This window comes from Tachypleus tridentatus, chromosome 12 (assembly GCF_004210375.1).
Source record: "Tachypleus tridentatus isolate NWPU-2018 chromosome 12, ASM421037v1, whole genome shotgun sequence".
NCBI lineage: Eukaryota > Metazoa > Arthropoda > Merostomata > Xiphosura > Limulidae > Tachypleus > Tachypleus tridentatus.
In genome coordinates, this window is record NC_134836.1 from 46,373,535 (window position 1) to 46,396,936 (window position 23,402).

At 31.9% G+C, this 23,402-nt stretch overlaps 1 protein-coding gene across 5 annotated transcripts in view; it reads right to left on the reverse strand.

The window, feature by feature from the left end:
- Positions 1-23,402, reverse strand: part of LOC143233192 (kin of IRRE-like protein 3) — a 72,626-nt gene that overhangs the window by 17,673 nt on the left and 31,551 nt on the right. For all 5 annotated transcript variants that reach the window (XM_076469159.1, XM_076469160.1, XM_076469161.1 and 2 more), the window contains 6 exons: positions 21,634-21,942; positions 19,174-19,512; positions 16,156-16,413; positions 5,868-5,970; positions 3,652-3,836; positions 2,743-2,933 (listed from right to left, as the gene is read on the reverse strand). In XM_076469159.1, coding sequence (XP_076325274.1) covers positions 2,743-2,933; positions 3,652-3,836; positions 5,868-5,970; positions 16,156-16,413; positions 19,174-19,512; positions 21,634-21,942 — 1,385 coding nt within the window. The remainder of the gene's footprint in view (positions 1-2,742; positions 2,934-3,651; positions 3,837-5,867; positions 5,971-16,155; positions 16,414-19,173; positions 19,513-21,633; positions 21,943-23,402) is intronic.

The window sequence follows — 23,402 nt, forward strand, 5'->3', positions numbered from 1 at the left end:
GAAAAAACATATCTTCATTTCACATATCACTTGCATTATGTTATTTAAAATTATGGGCCCAAGCCATACTGAAATTATTAAACAGTTAAGAATTTATTCACTGACCCACCATTCTCCAGCATTTGATGGTTACCTATTTTAATAGGCACAAACTCTCAAAATGCTTTAAACAGTTAGGGATAATTAAAAAATGTTTCCCATAATGCCTCATATAAACAATACCTTTCTCAGCCTTACAATTCTGGCTTTAATATATGATTGATGTGCAGAAAAATGTTTTGGTACTTAAGTTAAATCACATTGTTAACATCCTTTCCAAAATACCAAAATGGTAAATTGTCAATAAAATGTTTATCATTAAATGGAGGAACTATGCAGAGCCAAAACAATGAGAAGAGAGGTATAATATTTTCAAATATGATAACTGTGTTTGGTTAATGTGCAAATAATATTCTTTCTTCTTGAAATTAAGTTAAAAAATAAATACTGTTAAGTAATCTTCTAATAATGTTCAGTATTTAAAATGTTACAAAAGTGACAAAATAATATAAAAACAAATATCCAATTTCAGATGGACAAACACAACATATTACTCCTCCATACGTTTTTCCAATAACTGAAAAACTGGCTATTTAATGAGATTGTAAAGAATAAACTCCAGTGATATTTTCTCCTGCAGATGAGTAACTTATAACAAAGAAAGGGATCTTCAACAATATAGAATTTCATCTGATTTATGGTAACCCAAATTAAGAATTATCTAAGAGTTTTTCAGTGTAGCTGGTGTGGTATTCAGGTATTTTTGACATCCAACAGATAAGTTCAAATGTATCTGTAAATCTAGAAATGTTACACAGAGAATAAATTGAAAAAAGTTGGCAAAGGGGAAAAAAAAAAAGTCCCATGTACATGAATAAATAAACAAAATCTTTATTCAAGGTATCTATATATCTTTTAACACTCATTGGCCAGCTTAAAATTTTCCTTAACTCTAGTTGGTTGCTTGGGTGAGAGGCTTTTTGTACATTTCCACACAAGAAAGGTACTTATAATCAAATATTATACAAGACAAAGTGAACTGTGATTTACCATCCAACTTAAGATTAAAACACCAGAATGTGATATATCAAAATCTAATGTCACATACATCACAAATATTTCCAAGTAACATTTATAGGAAAGAAAATTCAATTTGTACATGTATTTGTGTCACCTTTTGAAATGGTTTCATCCTCCATGGGGAGTCAGACACAATGCCAAATTGATACAAGTTTCTAGCCATTGGCTAATGCATATTTTATTGAGTAAAACTATTAGTACATGTTTAGAATCATTCAACATTTAGTTAAGAAGAATTTAACACTACTAGTAGAACAACTACATAAAAGTTAGCGAATAAGCACCTGAATATATCTGAATAAAGATATATTATGAAGTAATAAAAAACAATGAAATTCATGACTACTTCAGTCATTGCACTACTAAACCTGTTGACAGGCTTGAGTTTTTTGCAAAAAATCTTGGGAGTATGACATAAAGTTTATTCTTTCTTTTACTTAATTTTGTTAATGAAAAGTCAGTGTAATGACTCTCACCAAGTTTATATTTTTGTTTTATAGTATCAAGACAAATTTAAGAAAGATAATTTATTACACCATATTAAACCAGTCTTCACAAATGATACTGTTATGATGATTTTTATTATGTATTGTCATAAAAAATACTGTGATACATTATGGAGCTATAATGTTATAATGTTAACCCCTAACTTCAATGAGTTCTGAAGTCCAGTAAAAGGTATAATGAGAATTAACATATAAATATAGCTCTTTAGTGAAGGATATCTCATAGACTTGCACGTATTGTGATTGAGAGTAGATGAAAAAAATGTTCTTAGCAAACAGCAACTCAGTACAACACCTTCATGTCCATCCAGATGTACTGATGTTATTTTATTTCTGTATTTTTCTGTACAATTTCAGATTTTTCTAATAACGTATTAAGCATATGAGCTAGTTATTACACGTTTTAAAATAAATATAAACCTAAAATATAGTTATATATTTTATGCTTTATATGACAAAACTTTCAATATATTTTGTTTTACTTGTCAAAGCCTAAATAAAATTTTTTTTTTAACAAAACCTAGTACTAATGTTTAATTATTAAGCTCAGTGTAAAATAAATATCTTTGTGTGATTTCCATTTGAAAAAGGTTTTTTCTAAATAACTCATCTTATAAACATCTGTTACTCATGAAATAATAATTACAAGCATGCACTGCATTTATTAATTAAACTTAATGAATACTTTTTTGGTTTTCTGTATCTTCTGATTTATAATAGTTGTTTGAAATCAAAGCTACTTCTGAATATACATGTATATTTTTTATTTAGTGAGTGACCTACAATGTTTAATTTACTTCATAAGGCAATGATTTTTTTATTCTAGCAAATGTAACTTACAAAAACACAGACTTCACTTTTTTTGCATGGGTTCCACATTGTTGTTAATGTTAATTACCTGCTACCTGGTTACAACAGACTAAATACTAAGATACAACATTACATTCACAGTTTTTATTTTTTGTGTTTTATATTTGGATGAATACTTTTGTACACCCTATACCTTTAGTGTTCTAGAAAGCTAGCAAAGCAGTGCTGAGACTGAGGCATGTGTAAAACCTTAAGTATGTATTAGAGTGAACTGAACATATTATACTTATGTAAAATGTATACTTACAGGCACAAGTTCTCTGGCAACATAACGTGCAAGTTTTGACCCTGTTTCAAGTTTCAGATTGTCCCACTCCCAGAACACTTGCCTAGGTTTTGGATCAGCACAAAATACAGCACTAATTGTAGCATCCTCATGTTTCTTCACAACTACTTCATTTCTTGTGGTAGTCATATCCATAATGATTTGAGGGCTTCCTAAATGTGCAATATTTGAGGATTTAAAATCAATGCATCTTACACATAATAACAATTTCAGTTTGAATAACATACAACCCTGAAATGATCTACAGCCAGTAAAGAAATTAAAATATACAAAACACAGATATAATAATTTTTATTTTTAGAAATACATTTGCAAAACAACAAAAAATATACTTCATACACCAATGATTTTTTATGTTATCAATACTACACTGAATACATCTATGTATGAGTCTTTTAACATTTCATTTTGAGTTACACAAAGATCTTTCTCTTTATGTAGCTTTGAGTGAAATTCAAACAAACCAAACTTCATGTTGTAGCCACAAATTCTTATGTTTAAAGTTTTTACATATTTTAAAAAAAACATTTTATTTAACTCTTCATTGTGCAGAAAACCTAATTATAAAGTCAGGTGAGAATAGCATGCAAACACGAAAAAGGTAAGCACACTACCATGATGATACAAAAATTCTGTTTGGCTAATTTATTTATTTCAAACTTAAGTGATACACTAATATAATTATATACATAATTATCCTAATGTCAAAGATTTTAATAATATTCAGTATTTCTATGTTATCAAATTCAATTTTTGTACTTTTATAATAACAGACTAAAGTATTCTGCAACAATATCAAAGCCTTTTATACACATATATAAATACACAGACTACAACTTGAATAATAATGAATGAAACATTGCAACTCACCAGTAACATCTAGCATGACCTCTTCTGACTGAACTTTATATTCTTTCCCATTGAGGTAGTTTTTTGCCTCACAAGTGTACCGACCTTCAAAATCATAAGTAACATTTTCAATGTTAAGAGTTGCATCTTTTACCTGTTCCCGCCATACGCTCATTTCACCAGGCTTCTTTTGAAGCCAAGAGTACCTGTAACAGGTTAATACAGTAGCATAAGAATGTTTCTCACTCTCACTTCTGTGCAGTAAATATGAATATGAAAAAAAAACACACTTTATTTTGTATCTATGACAAGCACAAGCTCTATACAAAGGTTGAAACTAAAAGGTAGAACTACATCAAAAACGTTATAATTTTCCTATACTGAAAATGTATTTCTGATAGGTACGTACCTCCACTCACAAGTGGTTTTCTCTACACATGCCACAAGCCTTCCTCACTCCCTTATTGAAATAAAATGTTTCCAACATATCTCTCATGTAAATCATCATGCATCACTTCTCCACCAGTAGGAACACAACATATTCACATGACTGAGCTATCACTTCTCTTCTGGTAGAAGACATAAGCATTGGAAAAAAGGGTGGAAGTGTGAACAAAGCTACACACCCATCAGAAATACATTTTCAGTATAGAAAGATTATAACTTCTGATACAGTACCTACCTCCTCTTACAAAATTAGCTAGAATCCAATATTGAAAAGTATGGGGGATTCCAGTAAAAGAATGACAAAAGCAACTCCAAAAACCATCTGAAGAATACATTTCATAATGAGAGAGACAGATCCGAAGATCTGATGACGAGAACTGCACTACTTCTGAACCAGGTATACTCTTCACCCAGCTGTGAAATGTGTAGGGTTTAAGAGTAGAAATAGAGAAAAGTACATCCAAGTGGGAGAGAACTGTGGCAGGATAATGATCTTAACCACGTAATGAACATGAAACTCAATCTCATAAAGTATAAAAGCAGGTAAAATCAATAAATGTGTTCCTAAGTGTAAATTGGTTAGGACATGACAGATCATATTCAGTAAGTCAACTTCATTCAAAACACACACTGCTGGGAACTTACATCAATTAGAGGGGTAAAATAAGCATAATACCATCTGGTAACAAAAGAATGTGTATATAATATAGATCAACTCTCCCAACAGACCAGAACCAACCAAAAAGGAATAGCATCCTTGGCATAAGATACAATAAGGGATAGTAAGAATGGACAGAACCAGAAAATTTCCCCTTACCTCCACTGTGACCAACAACACAGAAGAGGTATGACTGAGTGAGGAATATAGACAATCATAAACGTGTGAGGACTTATGTTGATTGGTTATACCATAAATCCAAAATTTTGAAGTTGTGTTATGCATAAGTGTTATTCTTTGTACAATTTTCAACAGATATATACATACAGACACACACACACACACACACACACATCACAACTATGAAATCCATTAAATTAGAAAAATTATTTTTTTTAGTTTTACAGAAGGCTTACTAACCTAAAATTTTGAGTTTTGTATCTTTCTCTTGACCAGCTTAAATCTCAACACTCATAAGAATACTATACAATAACCTAGATTAAAAATACATTAATTGGATAAGAGTCACACACATACAAAAAAGAATAAAACAAGCTTTCTATATCTACCTATCTAATAACACAATCAGCCAACTTAACACAGGAACAGCAAAACATTGATAACCATTTTCAAAGCATTAAAAAAAGTTAACTGATTTTAAAAATCTAAATGGGAAAGACCAAATAAACATATGGAACAAAAGCTTCTCTACCAAGAAGACCCAGGATCAAATCTTAACAACTGCAACTAAAAATATTCCTTCTTGAGATTTCCTTGAAGATTATAACAGATTAGATACTGAAACATCTAATATAAAACAGTTCATATTGACATATAGTAATTAAAAAAAAAAAATACTATTAGTAAGTTTGTTACTAAATAATAATTAAAACTGGACAATCACATAGGCCACAAATCATGACCATAAATTCAAAATTTTGATGTGTAAAAAAGTGATATACTTCTTAGATATACGTTTTTGTTAACTAAAGGTGATAAATGTTCCAAAAATATCTCAAGAGCACATACTGAGAAAAAAAAACAAAAACATTTTTACTCAGCATTAGTTGAAACTTTTGTTAAAAATATACCACAGTACTTTCAAGTGCAGAAAAGGTATTTAACAGCTTACTCAGGAGTAGGATTTCCTTCAGCTTGGCATATCAGCTCTTGAGAACTATAGAGTTCAGCCAACACATTTCCATTAGGAGTCACTTTTTTGATCTCAGGTTTATCTGTTCATAGAATGTAAAATATATTAAATAAAAATTTTCTTTTTTATTATAAAGTACTTCTAGAAAAACAATCAAATAATTCTATCACTAGACAATTTCTGATTTCACTTACTTAATACTAAACTACTCATAGAATTAAATGTATATAATTTCTTTTTTATGATTATTTTACTGACTTAATATAACAGTATACTATTAAGAAAGGCATCACAAGTTGCTTAAAAGATGTGTGGCTTGGGCCCATAAACACGGGAATTTTCAGCATTTCAGTATGATATGAATCTTGGTTTTCTGCTCTGAATTTTCAAGACACCAACTAAAGATTCAGTGTGCTGTCAAACAGAATAAGGGCAGGAGCCAATGTGCCAATGCCTTTACTTATTAAGAAATCCACAATTGCATTAATTAAGGTCATTATATCTGAAAACTCTTTTGACAGTATGGGCGTACAAACGAAAAATCAATGCAATCTAGTCATTCTATGCCTTATATGATCTGTCTTCTACTTTAATACTATTCTCAAGTCCTCTAATTTCAACTAAAAATATTGCAGACTTATCTATATAGAAGCATATTTATTGTAAACCTAAAGCTGATTTAACTGTGATAAGTCATTTTATTGTATGTTATTAGTAGTAAAATATCTAGGCCTACATTTATTTATTCAGTTTTAATTCAGTAATTCATTAAAGGTTTTAATAATTAACTTTAAGACTAAACACAGAACCAACAATGTAGCTTGCACTGGTATCCATAAATAATTCTCTCTATGATACAGTTTCCATAATGTAAATTATACAACTTATTTTAAATGAATTTTGTAAATTACATATGTTCGTTATTTTTGGATATTTATATACAGTTAACACACACTCTTTCAATTTTGTAAATATATAAAAAAATATACATTAAAATACTGAGCTGATTCATGCTATAATAAATGATTTTTAATAAAATAATAAGCAACTATATTAGACTCTTTGTAAAGCCGTATAAAACTCCATAGAGTGGTAATCTCTATCACAGATCTAACAGAGCTGATAAGAGTATATAACGTATAAAACTGGAGTGTTCTTCTGGCCATCATACCTAATGTTCCCTTACATATGTTAACATTTAGAAAGCCAGTCTTGGCCTAGTTTTTAGGGTATTCAACTCACAATATGCCATATCATGGGTTCAAATTCTATCACTAAACATGCTAAGCCATTTAGCCATGGAAGCTTTAGAATTTGTCAGTTATTGCCCTATTTGATTAGAATAGCCCAAGTGTTAGCAGTGAATAATTAACTTGTTGCCTTCCCTCCAGACTATCACTTTTAAATTAGAAAGGGCTAGCACAGGTACACATAGAGTAACTTTGCACAAAATTTAACAAATTAACACTCAGAATAGAGACTACTGATTAATACCACTGAAACTTATTGATAATTAGCTTATGATGTAAGCATATGGTCAGTAAAGTTGATTTTGTCATTGTTTTAACACTGAATGTTTTTTTAATATTTCATTGTACTTTGTTATTATTATTACTGGCATTAATCAGATAAAATTCGACTTACACATAGATTTATAGATTTCAAAAACTTGTGTCATGCTAATCAACATAACACCATCTCATTTATTGTACAGATAAACCAATGAAATGCACCCTGTTTCGTGAAAATAATATTGATAAATCTAAACAATATGATATCCCACAACATCCACTTTACTAGTTATCATTAAATTGCACACAAAATTAAAAAAAAAAATCCTGATTAAAATTAATTTCAAGCAAGTGCTTACCTCTAAAATACCAACAGCCTTTCTTTGTCAAGTTCCACTCATGACGCCAATTAGAAACCATGTGATTCAAAGTTGGAAATGTGCTTGATACAATGCATAGTATGCATCAACATGATTTACAAAACATGCATCAGAAAAATGTACTTTAGCTATCTTTTTCAGTCATAATTCAGATTTTTAGTACAAAAACAATAGATGTATAAGTATCCATTTGAAATTTATTTTATCCAAAAGAAATTGTAAAATTGAAACTTGGTAGATTTACCCCCGAAAAACTTACAGCCAGAATACCCACATTGAATAGGAAGTGGGAAATGAAAGTATTAATACTTTAGAAAAGGTATATTGTAGCTCAGAAGGAAGGTAAAAACTACATCATACTAAATGTGAGGTCTACCAGAATTGTAGTAATATCCAGAACCAGGAACAACAGCAAAACAGACGTTTAAAGGAAGAATAAGAGATGAACACCATCCTTATATGAAGAATGGACCTACTGACACTCAGAAATGAAAGTATTCTTCTCTCTTCACACTTTACTACCTTTAGTTCACACAAAAAGGAGATTGATTAAAGTATTAAATGTTTCCCTGTGAAGTCAATGAAAGAAGCTTTGGTGGTAGCACTTTGCCCTGTACCTAAAGTGAAAGGTTCTTGGAGAGAATTGATCAGTCAGAATGTATTAGGGTACATAATTCTAAGGCTTTATCCTTCTTAATCTACACTTGAAATGGACAGTGAAGTATAACACTGGTCAAACCAATGGGCAGTAAGGGAGAATCAAGTAAAGACCTACGATTCACTGAAGATTGGGCTCAACAACTACCTGTTTCAGATATCTCTAATACTACACAGAGACGTGCATAAAGAGGTAGGAAAGGCACCCACCAAGGAATCTTCAGCCAGTAAAAAACATTTGTCCAATTCCAGAGGGAATCAATCTCTCAATAAACACCAGTATAGAAGGTGGAATTATGTCTAGAATCCTGAAGCTGGAAATATAGGAATATGAAATGTGATGTAAATATAACTGTGTACATATATTTGAATCCATCCTAGTTCAGCCTGTTAGATGTTTTCTCATGAGTACCGACACCAGGAAGCCCAATATGCTGCCAAATGGCAAGTTTGATGAGATGTAACTACAAATTCATACCTAAAGTATTTGAACACATAGCAGACAAGAAAGATCAGCTGCATAAGTCAATTATTTGGTATGAATAGAACAAGATTCTTCATAAGGCTTTAATAACTTTTTTATACCCATCAACAGATACCATTCCTCTAACATAGTAATGTGCAGGTTTTTCATAACAATAATCTTGGTCAGTCAGGGTAGTTAACACAGTTGATGAATAAGAGTGAATATATCAAGAGGTAAAATGAATAATATTCCGTACAGAAAACAATTCATGTCAGTTGATAGATTAAAACTTTGGCTTTCTATTGGTTATAAATAATATAGTATGAAACATCACAGAGAACTACAGGTGGGTGTGGCAAGTACACTTTATTTTCTAATTTATGGCTTCATAAGCAAACAAGACTGAAGGCTGCAAAAATTATGCTTCACCATTCTAATATATATATTTTAGTGAGTAATCTATATTAAATTTCATTATTTAAGATTTAAACTAGAAGATAAGTAGAGAGAAAATCATAAATTAGTCTAGTCGAAGCTTTTTCACAGTTTTAGTTAGCTCATAATAGCTGCTGCTATTCAACAATGAAGGCAAATAGGTCTTTGCAAAACATGGCTGTTTTTTCTTGTAACATATTGAGGCATTCCACAAATGAGCACCCAAATAACAGGGAAACTAACTAAGGACATCAACACACAATACAGAATGAATACCCTGAATTCATTCATCAATAAAGCACAATACCACCAAACTACAGAGAGACTACGTGATCAATGCTTCTAAAGGAATAGAAAAATTTTAGATATTGGTACAATGTGCTGAAAATTCAGAGTGAGTATTTTAAGCAGCACAACTGTAAACAAAAACAAAAATCTGAGCTGTGGTGTGAAAGATTAAACTTTTTCCAAAAATGTGTTTCTGATAATACTTCACATTTCAGTGACAGACTCGCTTCTTTGCCTGTCTAAGTAATGGTATGAATTCTATCTCACTTTCTCTAGTCTTTATACCACTGGCTATCATATGGATAAGGGCAGGATAGTGAGAGAAGAGGGAAGTATTATTGGAAAAACATTTTTGGTATAGGAAAATGTAAACTTTCAAAACACACTTAGAATCCCACACTGACCAGGTGGAGGGGTTAATGAGAGCAAGATCCACAATGAAGGAGTCTGCAAAGCAGGAATATCATATAATAAATAACACTAGTGGAAATCTGCAGTACTTCTGGAACAGATATTCTTTTCATCCACATAAAGTGAAATCTAAATGTGGGAAGTATAAAGGCTAACCAGCTAAGAATCAACATATTTCATTATAATGATATTTATACACGTGCCAACCACAAGAGATGAGGTTCCTAGTTTTGTCATTGGAATTATAGGGATGTAGATCAAAGGTGTACTGACTCAGGTATAGTGACAAAAATAAGGTACATCTGTATAATAGAAATATAACATGAAGGGGATTCAACCTGAAAGTTACAAGATATTGCATACTGAGCCACTGAAATTACAAAGAGAAAAAATGCAACACCTAAATAGACAAACCCTCACTCCAACCTGACAAGGCATGAAAAGCAAAAACTAAACTCAAAATTATGGGCCCAGGCACCAAATCTGGAAGTTACAGAATGTTGCATGTGAGCTACTGGAAATACAAAGGAAAGGCAAGCTACATCCACTAGGATAAGTCTTATTTCCAGCCTTAAAAGCTCAGGGTGCCACAAACCAAAATCAGATTTATAGAACTGATTCACACCTTATTCAACCTGAAGACACAAAGATTATCCGGCCTGGGATTGCAAACTGAAATCCTAAATCCTCAACCTAAGAGACAAGGTACACATCTTGCCCCCAGAATTACGATGAGTATGTGGAACAAGCAAAGTTCAACCAATGATCATGGATGTGATGCTCAGTGTATGGATTTATGAGATCAGTGAACCTCTTCTGTGGTCATGGAAAATAAGAGAGTAACCAATAAAAAGGGCCATGCTCACACAACTGAGAAATGAAGTATCACCTCCAAATCAGAATTAGAAGGACCAGCTCCCCACCCAACATCTGGGAAAACTAACTATCTATAGTAAGAGTAGAATGTTAACCATCTTTGTGCTCTTCTTCTTGAATGGAAAAAGAATATAAAAATCACTCAGGAGGAAAAGTCCTCTGTCCATTGCTCCCTCAGCTGAAAACTTATAAGGGTAAAGACTCCCTTGCTCCAATAGAAGAGACGGTGGGAGCTCATGGTGAGGAGTCCTAAGGATGATTCTCCAAAAACAGTGCAATAGATGAACCATGTTCCCTCTTTTAAAAAACAAACCAATTTCAATATGTTCAATCCAGGTGTTAGCAGGGATTGGCAAAGTCTCCTTATCCTTTACTTATGATAGTTCATGAGTTTCATTCCAGTACTGTATGTGATATTTGATACAGAATAATAGTTACACATCCTGAAAGTGCTATCACATCACCTCAAATGAGCTCTATGCTAACAAGAATTTGGTTATTAGTATAATGGTAGCTAGTGTAAACTTGTAAAAACATACCTGATCAAGCATTGCTTGCCATTGAGAGGGATATAAATGAAAATGACAAAAAGGTTCTTGAAACAGAAAAAAATGAATCTACTCATTTCTATTATAATTGAGCTGAGGCATGTAAAACAGCCGGGGAGGGAGGGGGGTAGCTGAAACATATCCAAGGAGGAAACAATCTAAATCATGTAAATAATGCAATATAAAGTTATCAGATGTGGTATACATACCAGCATGTACAATTTTCTCTTGCAGGTAATGCAACTAAGGGATAATGATATATGGTGATCCTGAGCTAATGAGACCCGAATATAGTTTTCACTTTTCCAATGAAAGACCAATGTAAATTATTTGAACCAATTGACAAATTCTACCTGCCAAAGTGACAGCTCAAACAGGGCAGTATTAAAGACAATCCAGATTTGAAAGGTCATATAAATGGGAAATAGTAGGAAGATGAATGGGAGAGAAAGCCTTATTTCCTTCGCTAGCTGATGCAATTTTTGATTAAAAAAATACCTTGTCTGGATATGACAGAACCTAGTTGAAATGGTACAATGTCCTGTGAACATGGGGTACACAAATGACAGAACTTCAACCACACTAGCCAATAACAGAAGAAAATGTGCTTTATGTGAAAGATGATATTGTGAACATGATTCCAATGGTTCAAAATGTGGATGTGATAATGCATTAAGAACCATTGTGATATCATAGTGAGGAACTTGGAAATGGCAATGAGGATGCACAACCTGAGATAATTGGAAAAGTAATGAGAAAACTGGGGATTGAAATCTTTTCTTCACACAGAAAAACAAAAATGGACTGATAAGGAAGCCTTAAACAGGGCAAGAAACAAAGGCCAAAAGCATCAAACCTTTATCAAACAGCTATGCCAATCAAACAGCTATGTCAAAATTTGAGAGACATGATGCACATTAGGACATGAATGGTTACACTCCTGTCTGAGAGACCAATGACAATATTAAGTCATTTCCTTTGATAAATTTCCAAAGAAGAATGCCCAGTAGAATACATTAATAAGGATGCCATTAAAGATGTAAGTCTCTGATGTTGTGCAATGGACCATATTATACAAGACAGGAAGTTAAATAATGACAACTGCTACATGAGAAAAGTCAAACTGAGACTATTCTAAGAGAGACAGCCAAGAAGGATGTGAAAGAGGTAAACACTTCTGAAGACTGGGAGAGGTAGAAATTAGGATTAATCTAGCCAATATAGTGCCACTAGAAAAACCAAACAGTACTTAGAGAAAAGCAGTACCAGATGTGTGGAGAGCAGATAAATGAGAGAGAATGCATAAAGATGAATAACCATCCAATCCTGCTGAAAACTTCTACTCCAAAACCAGAGGGTGAGATACTGGAGATAAGAAGGATGGAAGTAAAATATTCTAATATGTGGTAAAAGCCTTGTTCTGTGGTGTTTCAAAACAAGAGAAGGTCCAGCAAAATCATGAAAAAGAACTATCCAATTTGTAGGAAGAGTTCTGTTGGGATGAGATCATTTGTGAGACACCAGATTCATAACTCCTACAACATGATAAGCAAGAACAGCAATCTGATGTTTGTTTGCCCAAAGGAAAAAACTGACCGATCAAAAACAGAGAGATCTAGAATGAGTGCATCATTGTTTTGGAAAGAATGAGACTACTGTGGAATTGTGCAAATTAAGTGTTAATGCCTCCTTATGCAACAATTTGAGAACTTGTGCCACAGCTCACTGAACTGCTAAAAGTTCTAAGATACTGATGTGGACAGAGGCTTCCTCTACTGCCCAAAGTTCCTTAAATTCCATATTGCCTATATAAGCATTCAGCCTTGAAAAGAAGCATCAATGAACAAAGGTATATTTGCCCATGGAGACAGTAGAGAAACATCTACAGTAAGGTACTCCCTCTTCAACCACCAGCTGTCATCCAACACACTAGAAGCCAATGGTCTTACTGGACAATCCCTGTCATCTGTTCCATTATTCCTGTAACAACAACTGAAAGGCCTGTCCTAAAGAAATGAGTGATTCCAAAAATGCCTACATTCCTAAAAGAGATATAACTGTGTGTGCTAGTACAGAAGACAACTGTATTTGAAGAAACATCTGTTTCATGGCCTGAAGGAGTAGAGGTAAAGGTTGGACCTGGCTAAGTATGGAATTGAAAAATACCATTAAATATAAGAGGTACTAAGAGTAAGAATGGACTTATCTTTCTTTTTTTTTTATAACATTCCCAAATCTTGCAGCTTTTGGATACCATATTTTGAATGCTTAAGGAGTGAAGATGATGCAAAAGAATTCTGATTATCTGTCGAAAAATGTATAGAGCACATTTAAATGGTAGATAACAGAACTGAAAAACCTGGTTGTTGTGCACAAAATGAAGATAATGCCTTGAAGATTCTGTAACCAGGATAAGAAGTTAGACAGTTGTGACTTTGAATTTTGTCATCCACAGTCATCTGGATGTAAAGAGTTTCTAAAGGGAATGAAATGACTCAGCAGTAAACCAAGGAGGCTGAAGAAAGTGATTGAGATGAGAAATGCCTATGACCAGTCACCAATTGCCTGTCTTTTTCAGTACTACAAACAGCCTAGAATAAAAACCCATGAGGTAATTAGCTCAATGGCCTCTTTGTATTAAAAAAAAAAAAAAAGAAAGAGTCTTATGGAAGTGGAAATCTAGCTGGTATGAGAGACAAAGGAGGAGGAGATGTGGGCTGAATGTCCAATCCCTTTCTGTAAAGCTGAATGACCCACTGATCAGTGGTGAATGTCTCCCACACAGACACAAACTCTCTGAGAAAATATCTCACAAGACCAGGCCCCATAAGGTAGTCAGAAATGCTTAAATCTACACTCCAGCCTGGAGGAGGATCCCTGTTGGTAAAGTAAAAATTGCCCCTGTGTTCCAATGCATCACAGTGCTGAAGCAGGAGGTCTGGAAAATGAACGTGAGATGCAGTAAACCATCATGTAGAAGACCTTTGGGATAGTCAAGAATCCAATGATGAAAATCAAAAATCTATCCCAGGATTCCATGGATTCTGAAAGTCCTGAAAAAAAAAAAAAAAAACCTGAAAAAAGGATCTTCTCTTAGAAACATAAGAGTCAATGGAGGAAGGTAAACTCCATCCAGTAAAGCATCTCTCTCTCTTCAAAAGATTCCAGCAACAAATCAGCCAAGATACCTAGGAGAGAGCAGAAACTTATAACACGACCAAAGTGGAAGTCAACAAATGACTAAGAACCCTTGCAATTTGAGCAAAGAACCTGTGATAAACTTCAAACAACAGTTGCAAAGGAAACCTGTTGTAAGTGACAGACAAATAGTGGAAAACTGAGAATGTGTAACAGGAACAGTGGCATCTTGTCAAGTGATAGAAAACCAAGGCATGCTGATACAATATATAAGGAGGACAAGGCATGGTAACACCCTCCCTCAAATGACTTGCAAATCTCCTTGTATGGAATATTTGGCAAAGATGGAAGGACCAGGTAATCAGATAAACTAGCTTTCCTGAATAGAGAAGGCAAGTATACATAAGCTATAAATAAATACTCAAAGTATTACAAACATGGCATGATATGTGTAAAAAAAAAAAAAAGAGTCCACAAAGTAAGATGTTCATGACTACAGTGCTCAAAAAAATAGAGTCTAAATTCCCACCAGTCCATCCTTGATCTCCTGCAAACTAAGCATTAGAGCTAAAAAGAGAAAAAAAAAACATCAGATTGGATGTCAGACTCTGGATCTAAGGAAATGGATGTTCTCTGTGGAAGGACCCCTGTCTGGGAAATATTAAAGTTGTAAGGTAGTATGGGAAGAGCATCAGATGACTCTGTGTCTAAGATGTGAACATATTTATATTCAAAAAACATCTTTAAAATATTTAATGTTTCCTGTAAAATCACAAAAGTAAACAATAGACTCAATCCCCACAAAAATAGCTTTAAAATAATTCAAAAGAAACATTGCAAACATAGTAATAGTGCTAATGAGAAACCTGAAGTAAATGCATAAAACAATCTTCATAATTTTTGTTGTCAAGAAAAAGGGAATAAAAACAAACAACATGGAGATCATATATGGATAAATATAGGATTTTGAGAGTGCACTGATGTTAAGTGAAGAGAATCACAAGATTAAAATCACTAGTGGCAATATAGTGGGGTATAGAGTCTGAAACATGTGAAGTAGTAGTGGGGTATAGAGTCTGGAGCAAGTGAAGTAGAATTCATACCATTGTTCAGATGGGAGGAAAGAGAATCTTCTGTTGGGAAAAAACTAAAGTAAGTGTGTTTTGGAAGCAAAATTTATGTAACTTCTGCTGATATGCACAACAAGTTATGTGAAAGTTGAAGAATTCTGGGTAAGTTGATACATGCTCTACATTCAATTAACAACATTCAAAACTTTGAGCCACATTATTATTGACTGCAGGAGAATAACTCAACAAGGGAATGTTAACTGTATTTCAAAGAGAAATCTATTTGATTTGAAAGCAAGTTTTTCTTTCATAATAAAAGGATTTACCATATGCATTTTTGTAACGACATAGGTCCAAGTACTTATATCAGAAAATACTGAACATAAAAAAGTTTATCAGAAATATAAAAACATTAATCAGTAGTCCAACTGTTCATGCATGTATAAATAACATGTACAAATATATCATATTAACTACAGTAGCCTACATTTTACATCCACTGAAATTTCTAGTTCCTTGCTTTCTCCTATATCATTTCGTGCACTGCAGCTATAAACTCCTGAATCGCTTCTTGTAATAGGTATGTAGGTAATCTCTTCATTGGTGCTGTAGATCCCGGCATAACCAGACTTTTTCCAGACGATGCTAGCTTTGGGGTTTGCATCTGCTACACACCTAAGAGTTAGTGATTTTCCTTCTTCAATGTCTTCATTTGGTTTTCCCTCCAGTTTGATTTCTGGAATATCTGCAATATATTTACAGTTTGGTTTAACCATTTCCATCCTTCCATGTTAGGACTTTTTCTCATTTTCCTTCAAACAGCCAAATAAAGTTGAATAATTACAGAGAATTATTACAAAGGATAAAAATACAGACATAACAGCTAATTAATTAAAAGTAATAACATCTGTGATAGATAAAAAAGAAACAAGGCAAGTCTATAACACCCCTATAAATAACACAATTAAAGAAGTTCTACAAACAATAAAATTATAAGTATAGAAATATTAATTTCTTTTTTGTCATATAAAGAAAATTATTCCTTAAAGAATATTTAGAAAATTTCATAATTTATTACATCTGTATTTCTTTCTAAAGTTACTTAGTGTAACAAATAAGTACCTTAATGTCATTTACTGTTCAATATTACTTAATTGTTACATACTTCCATAATGTTATTGTATAAATGATGTTTTATGCTGTGTAACTGCTTAATACATTTTGAAATTTGATGACTGAGCCAAATAGGATGTAGCTGTAAGTCATCATGGCTTTTATACAAATATAATATAAATATAAAAAAAAATGGCATATCCAATTTTCCCCCTACATGTAATAAAAACTGGTGTAGTTCATTAAATGAAGTTAATTTTTAACTTTTAATTTGAAATATTTAATTAATGTTCACATGCATGCTGTAACATAATACACAAAATGCACTAATATAGGTATCATATGAAACATTTGCTATTGTTATGCTTCTACGTATACACACTTACTAGTGTAAACTCTTGAAATTCTCACTAATACCCAACCAGTTATTGAACTGTTAACCACTTTTGAACATACACCAGATAAAAGAACCTAGGATTAACTAATTCTTGTGACAAAACTGTTTCCCAACCAGGCTGTGCCTAAAAGGAGAATAAACTAAAAATGGGTTCCATTGCAACAGACCACTGCAATTAATTGAAGTAAAAATAACAATCATTACCAGAATGGAGTAATCTCTGTAAAGAACTATTACATACAGGAATTACTATTGTCAGTATTAGTGTATAGTCTCTTAAATCACATTTTTAATGAAAAATTGGCAAGGAAATTTAAAATATAAATATGTGCAAAGTATTAAGAAGGTGGTTTTATTGAAATAATAAAAAAATAAAAATCTGAAGTTAAACAGACATATTTATTATAAACTCGAACATGTGTCAGAGTAAACACACACTATAAACAATGTAAATGCTAAATGATCAAGAAATGGATATTTTAATTTAATTTCAAGTATTCTTTTTCCTATATATATTGGCCACTGTTTAAATAATTTTGACAATGATATTTGGGTATTTTGGCTATAGTGTGAATAGTTTAAAGGCTAAGATACTGTATGTCTACTGTTTTTTTTAACAATCAATAATAATGCATATTCAAGTGTTGTATATATTTAAATTTCCCTGTTAGCAAGACTTTCTCTCTCATGAAATCATGGATTTTAAACATTATCTTTCATTACTCTTGAGTTTTCACTTGAAACTCTGACACACCTGTTCAAATAAACTTTTTCAACCTATTTTGATCAACTTTAGTGTATATTAGCCTATTTTTTATCATAATATGAAAGTTCCATGCTTTTAATAAAATATTTGTGTTTGTTTTAATGAATGATATGCATATAAACATGCTCACCAAAAACAGCTATGATACATTTCATACAAAAAAGCTTGTATTTTCGGTAGTGGTTTTACAGAATTATGGAACTGATATTTCACATGAACTTTAGTTTTCTTATTATAAGGAGCATATAATTAAATTGCTATTAAATGAACCTTTTTGTCACTTAAAACTATATGTAGAGAACTAAGTTATGTGGGTTTTATTTATAGCTCAAAGTAATATTTTATTACTAATAACTTTGTTCTGTACTAAAAAAACAGTTATCTCTACAAAACTTGAAATTCTGGTACTTCAGTAACTTAAGCATCAATTTTATAAATAATCCTAAGCTAGAATTCAAAGGTTCAAGTCCTACTTAAAGCAGGGTGATTTTCAACTATTTCAGATTGTAATGCGAGTCTACAATTTGAAAAAAGAATGTTTATGATAACTTAATCTACCTAGTAATGTCCAACATGACTACCCATGGCAAAAATATCTATGGAAACAGAATACGTAACAGTCAGTAAAAGAATTGTCTACTCAGGTTTAAAGTATTGGTAGCTCAGTATGTAGAGCATTAAGTGTTTACTGGAGTACTGGATTTAATTCCTGACCATGACAAATGCTTTTTACTTATTTCACAGGGTTAAAATTATCATGCAACTTTATCACTTCATACTTAATAGCAATTAGAAGTTTAAAAACATTATACTGATATAATGCATTTTTCCATCAAGTAACTATGTTATTGTAGGATTTTTTTCTGTGTTACTATTAGATTGCAAAACTTTATTACTACAGATATCACATCTGTAATGTAACTTGAGCACTATCACAAATTGATAACATTATACTCTTTTTGCATTTGTATTCAGTTTTATTTTTGTTTCTGTATCACTACATCTCATTTCAAAACCCAACCATTTTTGGAAACGATTTTATTATAAATTTAAAATTAGGTTCCAATTAGGTATACAGGCTGAAAAATTTTGAAATACTGTGGCATTTTATCCATATAATTTTGTTTTGTTTTCAAAGACAGTTTATTAAGACTAGAAATACTAAAAACATTAGCATTAGACTACTTGAATAAAAAATCCAGTAATTTTAGCTACAAGAATATACTTACACATCACGTCCAGATATGTGTAGGTCTCTTGCAAGCCGGTGTCATAGCTCTTGTGAAAAGCTACACATCGCAATCGCTGGCCTTTATGTACTTTTAAAAAGCTGTAGTGTAGAATGCTTATAGCCTGCCATGTCTTAGGCCTTTCTGTATCAGGTGAGTTAGTTTGATTGGCCATATCTGTAATGCTGTCATCTTCAATAAACCATTTCAGTTCTGGTGGAGGATTCCCCTTCCTGGACACACAAGCCAGCTTCATGGGCTGTTTTGCTTCTGAGATGAGAGTATTTCCTAATTTAATATGAGTGGTGGTGTTTACTATCTGTGGCAGTGAAGGAGTTACTACAAAAAAATAATAAAAGTGAAATTATTCTTTTGTCTTCAATAACAGTGAAAATAGTTGAATCTAAAAGCATAACTACAGTTATTAGGAATTATTAAATTTGATAAGTAACAGCACTGGGAACATTTAATATGAGCTTTGTTACACATATGCTCTGATAACTAACAAAGTGCTACAAGAAGCTTGAGAAAACAGAACTAATAACTAATACAAAAGTGACCAGTAATGTGATTGATCTATATGGATAACTAATGACATTGTCTAAATTCAAGACATTTCTTGAAGAAATGCATATTTCATTGCATACAAAATAGATTACACATACTCATAAAATTATTTTAAAATGAATCATTTGCCTAGTCAGTCATTAATCACTTACAGATTAGTCATCAATCATAAAAAATCCATACTCAATAGTAGTTCCTTCTAACCAGTAGCCCATACACAGCAGAATTGAAAATTCAATTTCTAAGTTTTGGTTACTTAAAAACTGGAAGAAAAAAATGTCTTAAACCAATGGTTTCCAAACTTTATGTAGTTGCACCACTAACTCACCATTATTTTTCTCAGAGCCCCCTCTTTCCTTCAAACTGAATAAATTTCACAAGTTTCTTTGCCTTTCTTTAATTAGTTTTTCTTAAGTACTAATAGGAAATTTTAAATTGTGAAAATTTTATTTTCTTATCTTTTCTACTTCTTTCATTGTTAGTTTTAGGTTCTCCTGGCAAAAAGCCAAACTCCCTAGGAAACCACTGTTTTAAGCAGTACAATTTGTATTTAATAGAAGTATATGTATCACTGTTCTATTTGGGTATTGCACTCCAGGATCTATTTTGAACTATACTGTTTGTAATAACCACTGTTCTGTTTGATTAAAGACTATTAATTTAAACATTTAACCTTATTTTATAAAAACTGATAATAATTAATAAATGTTTTAATTTCTTAACCTTATTGATGGTGATGTGTTATTGATTCCCATATAAACTTCCTTAAACTGATAATCTTTGTGTTTCAAAACCTGCACATTACCTTTGGTATTAAATAAACTTTGTTGTGACAAACTTTCCAAACTGTCAGTCTATTATTTAGAAAGCTCTTCATTTACGAAATAACAAACATTTAGGTGTTGTTGTTTACTATCTCTAATGGTTTATGGCTTACTATAGATAGAATGAGAAAAAAAAGAGATTTCTCATAAATATAGCCAAAAAGAAAACTAAAAAAAAAAAAAAAAAAAAAGAGTTATTTCCAGTAGGAACTGGGCTTAGCATTTGTAAACCTACAATGTGGGAAACTGTGTCTATGTTTAATTTCAGAACAGTATATTTATAATAAGTTAATCTACTGGTTTTCAATTCATGTGTTTTTAGATATCTAACAACAAATGATATTATGGACAAGAAAGAAAGAGATCCAAAGCTGCAGTGAATTACAATAATACTATTTTAAATATATTCAAGATATTTCTAATATCTAATGTGTTTTAATAACAATGTTAATAAATAATCAGTTGACATCTGTGAAAAGTTTTATTAAAAACACTTTATGAAGCAGAATAAAATGATTCCAGTTTTTGAAAGTATATATGTGTGTGTGTGTGTGTGTATATGTATATGTCTAATATACATCTACGATGTTTAAAATTTATACACTGTACATGTTGTAATGTTGGTATCTTTGCATCAGCAACTTGTGTAAAGATACAACTAGATGCAGCGTACTTTTCCCAAGTACAACGTATCTGTGCAGTTGGCACTGATAGAGCTCACAATAAGTGATATATATGAATGGTATAAACTGTTTCTTCACATATCGTCAATTTTAGCTACAGATGGCTAAAAAAAAACATAGAAATATGTTTATATATATATTGTAGGACATGTAAAATAATTTAAAGATCTGAGCAAATAAAAGCTCAATAAATATTTTAGAATAAATTCACTATTCAAGGGTTTCTAAGCCTGATTTTCAATTAAGAACACTTTTCCAAATTATAATTTTACTTGTCTTCAAAAGTTGGACAAGGATTTATAATCACCAATGTAACATCATGAATTCTAATCTCCATGTAATAAAGTTATTGAGAAGGAGCAACTTCAAGTATTGTAATTACCTACCTCGTACACTCAATTTAATCATCTCTGACTTTAAAGTAGGATCTTCTAAAGATGCTTGGGTTACTTGGCATTGCCAATACCCATCATCAAGCTGAAGTTCAGTATCTGTAATTTCAATGCTACAGTCTCCATCTGGTGGTTCTTTTTCATAATTGTACTTGTTCCTTATTTTACCAACAACTTTTCCATCTTTTAACCAAACACATTCCCCTTGTCTGTTTCGGACTTTGCATTTTAATGTTGCTGTGGTACCGGGATCAACCTCACTATTACTTGGCGTGGTGTCAAACTCTTGTAGAGTGTAAGTACCTACAATGAAACAAAAAATGTGTATTAAATAACTGATTAGGCATCCAAGTTCTTAAAACCTAATTCTCATGATAAAAGACAATGTATCACATAATAAAATATTTGAGAACAAATTTATAAATGTAGCATATAAGATATATGTAGAAATGTGCATAAATTCAAGATAAATTCCCCCAAAACTACATTCAGAAAAAAAAGAAAGATTGTAAATGAATATCTATGTTTATCAGGCAGGATCCTGTACTCCATCAATATGGCAGAAATCACCATCTCCAAATGAGATTAAACAGCCTTATAGTTGGATGTTAACTCCACCATCTTAATTTATAGTAGTAAACAATCTCTTACAACTACTGCAATGAAGATGTAAATATCTGTTGGTTCCAAAAATCTCAAACTCTGAATCATTAGATCAAATTACTCTTCGTCAGAAACAAATTACTCAATTTTTGTGGGATTTTGTAAACTTCAGTCAAGACTGTTTGTTGTTTTCCTGGAACAAGGATTTCCTCGTTGCAATTCACCCTTTTAGCCTTTCTTGCCACAATCTTCATTCCATATTGAAGAAATAACTTTAACATCAGTGATTTCTTAAAGTTCTACTACAAGTTAGCTATTAGAGTTATACCTGTCCCTGAATGAAGGAACTTTTAACACAAACATTCAATCTGGAAAATTTAGTTACCTTCTAGGACTGCTTGTTTTATCAGCAGCAGTAATTTCACTGTATCTTTTGATTATTTTAGAACTTTCCCATGATCTACAGCCCTCATTATATAATACAGAAACAAAAAATTAATAAACCTGTGGAACATTACTTGATGTTGGACATAAGTTAATAGTCACAGCATTACAAACAGTTTTCAGAAACATAAATGCTCTATGTTCCAATATTTTTATGTCTAATTATTTTAAAAATTATTTAAAGTAAATACATGACATGAGAAGTATTCAAATAAATTAAAGGTTTTAAATGAGCATAATGACATCAGTGCTATATTTCATCCTGAATACCTTTTGCATGGGACACTGAACAGTAAATGTGTGTGTGCTTTCATATAGCAAAGCCACATTGGGCTATCTCCTGTGTCCATCGAGGGTGATCAAAGCCATGGGTTTAGCAGTGTAAATCAAAAAGATTTAGGACTCTCCTCCTGATGGACTTATGAACAGTAGAAGAACTATTACTTTCTCTACCCACAAGTTTCAAAATTATTGGTAATACTTTTGTTGTATCAACTTCCTTTTAATTTACAAACTAACAGACACATTGTATTTAATGTCAGTAGCAATTTAATGACAGTAGTAAAAAATCATTTTCCAGTTTATTGTTCAATGTGAAATAATTCTAAATTATTATGAATGTTATAGCACACACATACCAGTCAGGATCAGAGCAAAGTTTTATTCATACTTTCATAATTCTACAAAAACACACACAAAAAAACTTTAAATTCAAG